The sequence below is a fragment of the Chelonoidis abingdonii genome, chromosome 11 (genome assembly GCF_003597395.2).
Source record: "Chelonoidis abingdonii isolate Lonesome George chromosome 11, CheloAbing_2.0, whole genome shotgun sequence".
Classification (NCBI taxonomy): Eukaryota; Metazoa; Chordata; order Testudines; family Testudinidae; genus Chelonoidis; species Chelonoidis abingdonii.
In genome coordinates, this window is record NC_133779.1 from 7369028 (window position 1) to 7377863 (window position 8836).

Genomic DNA, 8836 nt, shown 5'->3' on the forward strand with positions numbered 1-8836 from the left:
GCTCGGTCTCCCCTTTGTGTCTGCAAGGACCTGCACCCAGGGTAACTGCAGAGCTTTCCTGTGCCACGGGACGAGGGAGGGGTGGAGCTGAGCATTTTGACTTAGGGAGGAGGGGAGTAGGTCTGTAGTGTAAGGGAATTGGGGTTGGGGGCAGTATCTGTGCCCTTCCCCCTGGAATGGCTGTGGCCTGGCCCTGCAGACAGCAGGGAAGCTGGAGGAATGAGGCTTGGAGGACACAGGGTGGCTTAGGCTGTGGCTTTCCTAAGGAAATGTCAGTTCCCTTCACCCCTGGGCCCTTTCTACTAGATGGGCTAGTGGGTGCTCTTAGGGGATGCAGGCCCAGAGGGCTGAGAGGGGAGGCTCCTTCTGGGGTGTTAGAGAGCTTATTCCTTTACCCTCTCACTTCCCTGGTTCTTCTCATGTGAACAGAGAGCAACAATACCCGAAGTCCAAAGGTGCAAACAATTTGATGTTTCTTAGGGTGAACTTCCAGCAAGCTTAAATCAAAGTTCCTTTTTCCTTATTTTCATATCCTGACTTAATTCCTGTTTGCCCCTAACTTATATAGTAATAATCTCAGCTAGACCTTAACCAATCATATTACTGAAATTTACCTAACAAATCCTAACATTGTAACATGATTAACTAATCCAGGGGTGGACAACCTGAGCCTGAGAAGGAGCCACAATTTACCAATGTACATTGCTAAAGAGCCCCAGTAATATATGAGCAGCCCCCCATCCACTTCCCAGCCCCTGCTGGCAGCCCCCACCAATCAGCACCTACTCCCCCCCCCCCCCTCTGCAATCAGCTGTTTCACATGCACAGAAGGCTATGGAGAGGAGCAGGGAGGCGTCAAGGGCATGGCAGGGGCCTTGGGGGAAGGGGTGGAGTGAGGGGCAGATCAGGGGGTTTTGCAATGAGCACGCCCCAGCACGTTGGAAGGTCAGCATCTATAGCTCCAGCCCTGGAATCAGTGCCTAGGTAAGGAGCCACATCGTAACCTCTGAAGAACCGCATGTGGCTTCGGAGCCCCAGGTTGGCCACCCCTGAGCTAAACCACCTTAATTAGTTCACACCCAGCAAAATTAATTCTACAGCAGACAGAAATAATGCAAATAAACAATAGCAAAGTAGGAACTATAATGACAAAACAACACAGAAGTGATGATTTCACAACTACATCTATAAAGACACGAGGGTTTCCTAACTGTCTATTGATAAGTGAGTTCTTATCAAACGAAATTTCTTTTTACATCTCCTAGGCTCTTCCCTTTCTCTGGAGGTGATAGATCAGCTCACCGTTCTGACAGCCCCCAGTTGCCTTATTTCAATATGACTGGTTTGAAATGTGTGCAGATGTGACCATTTGCTTCCCAGCTTATGGCTGCTCCCACTGCTTAGCCAAAGGCCTTAGCTTAAGAACAGGGTGTCAGACTGTCACAGTGAGAGAAGGCCCTTACACAGGCAGACAGTGATTTTGAATCTTTCTTTTATACCTCTATAACTAGCTACGTGATAAACATACACCTACGTTCTTAAACTACAGGCCTGAATATCTATATCCTAACATGGGGCTGTAGCTCTTCATCCACTAGCCTGGGCCTTTTCTCTAGAAGGTTCTGTTCCAGTTGGGTGTGGACCTGTGGCTACGAAACCTGTACATGGCAGGAGCAAGTAGGGTTTAAACTGATGGAAGTGTTAAACCAGAACAATTTATGCGTGCGTACGGATCAGAATCCAAACCAAGTGCCTGGTCTGGTACCTGCAGAGTGCTATTACCTAGCTCTTTAAATGCCACTATACCACTGCGAGGAGGCTGGGTAACAAAACAAGAATTGCAATTCATAGAACTAGGGGACTGGATGGAACTTTGAGTGGTCATCTAGGCCAGTCCCTTAAGTATTATCTAGACCAACCCTGACAGGTTCTAACCTGTTCTTAAATGTCTCCAATGACAGAGATTCCACAACCTGCTTTGGTCATTTATTCCAGTGCTTAACTGCCCTGACAGGAAGTTTTCCCTAATGTCCAACCTAAACTGCCCTTGCTTCAATTTAAAGCCATGGCTGCTTCTCTCCTCCTCAGAGGTTAACAAGAACAATTTTTCTCCCGCCTCTTTGTAACAACCTTTTATATACTTGAAATCTGTTATGTCCCCTCTTTCTTTCAAGACTAAGCAAAATCCAATTTTTTCAATCTTCCCACATAGGTCACGTTTTCTAGGCCGTGGCTCCAAACCTTTCCAGACGACTGTATCCCTTTCAGGTGTCTGATTTGTCTTGTGTACCCCCAAGTTTCACCTCATTTAAAAACTACTTGCTTACAAAGTCAGACATATCAGTACAGAAGTGTCACCACACTATTACTGAAAAATGGCTTCCTTTCTCATTTTTACCATATAATTATAAAATCAATTGGAATAAAAACGTACATTTCAGTGTATAGAGAGTATAAACAAGTCATTGGGTGTATGAAATTTTAGTGTGTGCTGACTTTGCTAGTCCTTTTTACTAGCTTGATCAACTAGCTAGATGAGTTGCTATACACCCTGGAAAATATCTGAGTACCCCCGGAGTACACGTAGCCCTGGTTGAGAACCACTGTTCTAGTTCTTCGATCAGCTTGTTGCTCTTTACTTTCTCCAATTTGTCCACATCTTGCCTGAAATATGGCACCCAGAACTGGATACTCCAGCTGAGGCCTAATCAGCAGAGTAGCAGAAGAATAACTGCTGGTGTGTTGCTAATTTGAGCTGGTTGGTATTAGTGAAACCTGCGGGAATGATTTGCGTGCTTAGGATATTAAAGATCAATGGTTGTAACCTATTTAGTAGGAGGAATAAAATGAGCAAAAGGGGAGGGGAGCTTGATGTCAAAAGGGCATTACCTGTTTGAGACACTGATAACAGAAGAAGGGGATGGTGCACATTTATGGATCAATGTCTAATAGATAAAGCACGAGATGGGGTATGAGTTGATGTCTGCAACAGCCCACCATACACTAGGGAACAGGCTGACTGGCTCCTTACACACCTATCTATAAAATGTAGGGAAAATACGGATCCTGGGAGACTTCGAATGACGTGCTGGTGGTCTCATGCTGCCTGTATTAAAACATCCTTGTGTTTGGGGGGCGGGGGCAGGGCTTGCTGCTTGGCCCCTCTTGCTATTTAACATTTTTATTAATGACCTGGAACAAAATAAAATCATCACTGAAAAAGTTTGCAGATATCAAAATTGGGGGAGTGGTAAATGAAGAGGACAGGTCACTGGTTCAGAGCAAGCTGGATTGCTTGATAAACTGGGTGCAAGGAAACAGTGCGTGTTTTAATACAGGCCATCCCTACAGGATGGGGGCCTAGCCTGGGAAGCAAGAACGCTGAAAGTGTTTTTTTTGGGGATGGAGGGAATGCTGGATAATCAGCTGAACTGAACTCCCAGACTAATGCTGTGGCTGAAAGAACTAATGTGACTCTGGGACGCATAAGTAGGGGACCCTCCAGCAGGAGCAGAGAGGTTCTTTTACCTCTATTTGGCACTGGTGCCAACACTGCCAGAACCCTGTGTCCAGTTCGCATGTCTGCAACTCAAGAAGGATGTTGATAAATTGCATAGGGTTCAGAGAAGAGCCACGAGAATGACTAAAGGATTAGGAAACCTGCCTTATAATGAGACTCAAGGAGCTGAATCTATTTAGCTTAACAAAGAGAAGGTTAAGGGGCAACTTGATCATAATTTGTAAGACCTCCGTGGGTTCTTAATTCAGACATTACCAGTCACACCGTCCAGTTACTCAGCTGTAAATCAGACTTAAGGTCTCACAAATGAAATGAGGCCAGAAGGAAGGAAAAGAAATGTTACAATTGTGGTAGAAGCATGTGTAACGAACAGGAGGAGTTGGAAATACTCATGTGTGACGTGGTGTAACTGAAACTGGCTGGAATATTAAAATCACTGGCTGCAGCTCCGGTAGGAGGCTGAAGGGGAATAGCTAGCCCCTTACATCATTTATCACACACACAACTTTTGGGTCATCTGAAAACTTTTTCAGTGATGGTTTTAATGTTCTCTTCCAGGTCATTAATAAAAATATTCAACAGCATAGGGCCAAGAACTGGTCCTGGAGGGACTCCACTGGAAATGGACCCACTTGATGAGGATTCCCTGTTTACAGTTACATTTTGAGACTGTTAGCCAGTTTTTAATCCATTTAATGTGGGCCATGTTCATTTTTTGTTGCTCTGGGTTTTTTTTAATCAAAATGTGTGGTACCAAATTAGATGTTTAACAGACATCTAAGTATATTTCGTCTCCCCTAGTACCTTTATCAACCAAACTTGTAATCTCATCCAAAAAAAAAAAAGATTGATAGTTTAACAGGATCTGTTTTCCATAAACCCATGTTGATAAATTGTTTGCTGGTGGCAGAGAACAGGAGGCACTGAGGTGCACAGTGCCTGAGGCATTTGCAAGGGCCTTTGAGATGTACCCAGAAAACCCCAGCAAGTAACCTGCACCGCTCACTTCAGAAGAAGGCAAAAAACCCCAACCTTGCCAATCTGACTTGGGAGGAAAATTCTTTCCTAACCTCATATATGGTGATCAGTTAGACCCTAAGCATGTGAGCAAGAACCAGCCAGCCAAACGCCTGAGAAGGGAAAGTAACAGTACCTACCACCCCGCCCAGTATCCCATCGCCAGCTGTGGCCATCCTCAATGCTTCCAAGGAAAGAGACAAACCAATAGCACCATCACAAGCCCACGCCGACTACACTGGGGGAAAAATCCCTGACTCCCAATAAAACTAGACTAGATCCAGAAAGTGATGAGAGAGGTCTGGGAAACTTGCCTTACACTGAGACTTGAAGGAGCACAATATCTGTACTTTAAAAGAGACCATTAAATGGTGGCTGGATTGTGATCTATAAGTATCCACATAGGCAGAAGTTATCAGATACTAGAGGGCTCTTTAATGTCACAGATACAGGCAGACTAAGACCCAGTGGCTAGGAGTGCAGACCAATGGATTGGAACAGGATAATTAATTTACTAAAGGTTGTAGTGGATTCTCCAGCACTTAGAATATCAGGGTTGGAAGGGACCTCAGATCACCTAGTCCAACACCCTGCTCAAAGCAGGGCCAATCCCCAGACAGATTTTTTTTACCCCAGTTCCCTAAATGGCCCCCTCAAGGACTGAGCTCACAACCCTGGGTGTAGCAGGCCAGTGCTCAAACCACTGAGCTATCTCCCCCAGTCTTTCACTCAAGATTGGATCTTTCTAAAAGACACACTCGAGCTCAGACCCAAGTTTGGAATGCAGGAATCTTGCCATGATCCCATACGGTTTAAAAACATTAAAATCTATAAACTCCCCCGTTTTAGCAGAAACATCCAGTGCATGTGCTTACCAAGCAATCCCAAGACCCAGCTACAGCTACCAACAATCAGTCCTCCATGACAGGGTTGTTTTCCCCTATTCACAACACATCTATGGCTCACTATGCTGAAGCTGGGAGGACACCATAGACGTGTCCAGCAAACAAAATGGGGGCAAGATGCCTGTCTTGTCTCATGTTCACAATTAACTTGAAGCACAAATATTCCCCAGGCAAATGCCAAGCACAAACTCCAGCTGCTCAGTGCCTGGGAGGGAGGGAGGTTTTAGGGGCCTGATCTTCAGGGTCCTCGGCAGGTTCTGAAAATCAGGTCTAAGACATCTCCCATTGGATTCCCAAAAAGTGCAAATGGAACCTTTAGTCACTACCAAAAACCTTGGCCAATTATCTCATTTCCAGGTCAGAGGGGTGAGCCCCATGGCAGGTTCCAGAGGAGAGATTGAAATCCCTGCTCCACTGATGCCAATTCACAGAGGGCATTAGCTTGCCAACTTTCATCTCAAACAGCTAGGCTCAACCGCTCTGCCCCATCAGGCCAATAATCCATGCAGCCACGATAACTTGCAGCCTCCCCCTGCAAGCCAGCAGGGTCCTCTTGTCCTTCTGAACTGGCCAAAAGGTACCAGGGAGATCAGATATTAACTACAACCTGAAAAATTTGAGCTGGAAAATCCTATTGCATCTAGTGAGCTGCCCCTCCGCCCATGCTCGATGGTGCTCTGCAGACTTCTACCGGCTTCCCAGGAGACCAGTGCACAGCCTGAGATCTTGCTCCTGGCTCAGCTTCATCCCATTACTTTTCAGCCTCACCTCAATCACAGTCCAAACAAGGGCAGACACGTTTTCTAATGCTGCCTAGGCCATCACAGTGGCACAGGCCTCATCTCTGTACATCCCAGCTTTGTTCTGCACCCTGCCCCACACTATGCTCTACAGAGGCCTAGGGGGCTGGCAGTTCAAACCTTAACAGCAACAGAAACTGGGAGACTTTGGTTTTACTGCTGCAATATCCTTCCCTCCTTCATGAATCCCGCACTGGGCTGGGTGTCTAGACAGAAGGGAGGAGAGGGGTGCAGCAGTGATAGAAACCTAAGGAGCCTTGTCTTTCTTCCCCAATTTGAATAGGTGCTCATAGTTACTCACAGGGATGCCAGTTGCTCACCGAGCCCCCCAGATTGGTAACCTTCAGTGAGCAGATTTAGTGATCATGAGCTATTTGCAGAATGATCATTTTGGCCTCTGTGGTCCAAAGTGGTGGAAACTTTTAGGGGTTCTATTCAGTGGGGCCAAGTCGATTATAGGATATCATGTTTCTATAACTAGCAGTTAAAAGAAACAGAGATGAGTTGTGCCAAATGGATGCCGCTCCATGCACCCCCACCCCTAAGCTCATTTCCACTCCAATTCAGGGCCATCTCCAGATCAGCACAAATGGGTGGAGGGGAAGCATCACTTTCCAGCTATGATGCTGGGGCCTGCAGATTCACCTCCACTCTGAAAGGTGAAGAAAGGACTCTGCAGGCTGTACCCGAGTGTGTTTTTATTAGAAAGCAGGACAGGTGGGAGGCAGGCTGCCTGTGGCAGTCACAGCTCGAAGGTGTAGGAGATGATGTCCGAGCAGCGGAGCAGCGCCTCCCTGTGCACACCCAGCGGGGTCTGCAGGTCGGACACCTGGAAGTTCAAGATGTCGATGTCTGAGGCGTCGAAGAAGGCTGAGACGCTGACTCTTTCGTACATTGTGAAGTGGATGGTGTGGCCAACCATAGCAATCAGGCTGCGCAGGTACCGCTCCCGCAGAGCCACGCGGGCCTGCTGCTCCCGCTCCAGATCTGCCTCATTCCCACAGCCCATAGTGGAGATGCTGATGGGGCTCAGAGCCTGGTACCGAGGGGAGTTGGGGTCAAAGCCACGGCTTGTGCCATCTGGCCCATGGGGCAGGCGGATCACGCTGACTGGCACCTTCATGGCAGGCTCCTGGGGGCAAAGGCAGCAACACATCAGCTGGCAGCACAAGTCCCTATGCTAGAGCTGTGGTTCCCAAACTGGGGTTCGTGAACCTCTGGGCGTTTGTGAAATGCTACAGGGGGTTCTCGGGGAAAAAAATCCCTAACGGTGGACAGAGCTGTCCTTAGGGACCCCGGGCAGCAGGGGGCCAGCAGCCCGGAGCCCCGGGAATTCCAAGAGCTAAGCAGATCAAAGCAAGCATCTCTATCACGCTGAGGAGACTGAAACTTCAAGACTCCTTATAAGAAACAGAAAGGGAGGTGAATATTTTTTGCTGTTTTTAAAATTAAATAGACAGCTAGGATTGTTTTTTAAATTATTACGAAGAACAAGTTTAAGCTTTGTTGTAACGTGTGCTGTTTGCCTCGACTGCTCAAGACCTGAATACTTGTGTAGGAGGAACTCTTTTGAGTTGGCTTCTTAAATACCTTCCTGCTGTTTCACATCTGATACTCCTTGATGAAACACAGGAGCCTTGTCTGATAACAGCCTTATTCAAAGTGATACAAGCTAGGAAAGAGAGAGCTTGGAAGAGTGTTGCCGTTTTTATAATGTAATAAAAATACTGTAATGATAAATAATTAATAATAAATAGTGTGTAATAAGCATGTCATAAAACAAATTTTATATTTCCAAGATCACTGCTTTTACAATTTATACTCAGGAAAAGCAGAAAATCCCTGGAAATATTAATTTTTAAGAGCAGGTTCGCGAGACTTGACATGCTAGTGAAAGGGGTTCACAGGCTGTTAAACTTTGGGAACCACTGTGCTAGAGCAATGCCTTCCAAAAACTAGGGATGTAAACAGTGGTTAAAAAAATGTAACTGTGTAACCGATTACAATTTTATTGGTTAAATGTTTAACCGGGGAACTAGCAGTGCAGGCGGGGTGCTGCAGCACCCTCATGTTTTACACAGGGCCCTACCCCCTGCACCCAGGGAGCTAACCCCTGCGCCCAGGGGTCCCAGCTGCCACCCCCAGGACAGCAGCAGAGTCTTGGGCTCCAGCTTGTTAACCAAAACCAGTAAGACTGATGCTTATCAGTGAACCAGCTAAATAAACTTTTACATCACTACCACAGACCTGCCTAGGCAGGGCGGCCAGAGATACCTGGGCCCCCGGCTGCCACCTACCCCTCTCCTCCCCCCAGAGATACCCCTACCAGCAACCCCCCTGCATCACCCAACTTCAACCCCCAAAAATACCCCCCACCTACACCACACCTGGATACAGTCAGCCCCTGGCTGCCACCTTCCCCCCAGCTCCTCCTGAGATACCCCCACGACCAACCCACCCCAAAAAACCCATTCTCCAGCTCCCACCCCACTCCACCCCTACCCAGCTCCCTCCGGAGATACCCCATCACTCTATCTCCCATACGCACCAACCCCCAGACTCCTAACTACTGCCCCCTAGTCCCACCCTATAGC

The 8836-nt window shown here is 47.2% G+C and overlaps 1 protein-coding gene across 1 annotated transcript; it reads right to left on the reverse strand.

Moving 5' to 3' along the window:
* Positions 1 to 6923: 6923 nt before the first annotated feature.
* On the reverse strand, positions 6924 to 8341 carry GEMIN7 (gem nuclear organelle associated protein 7). Its single transcript, XM_032798086.2, has one exon. The coding sequence runs from the start codon at positions 7396 to 7398 to the stop codon at positions 6985 to 6987; it is 414 nt and encodes a 137-aa protein (XP_032653977.2). The 5' UTR covers positions 7399 to 8341; the 3' UTR covers positions 6924 to 6984.
* Between the last annotated feature and the right edge of the window lie 495 nt (positions 8342 to 8836).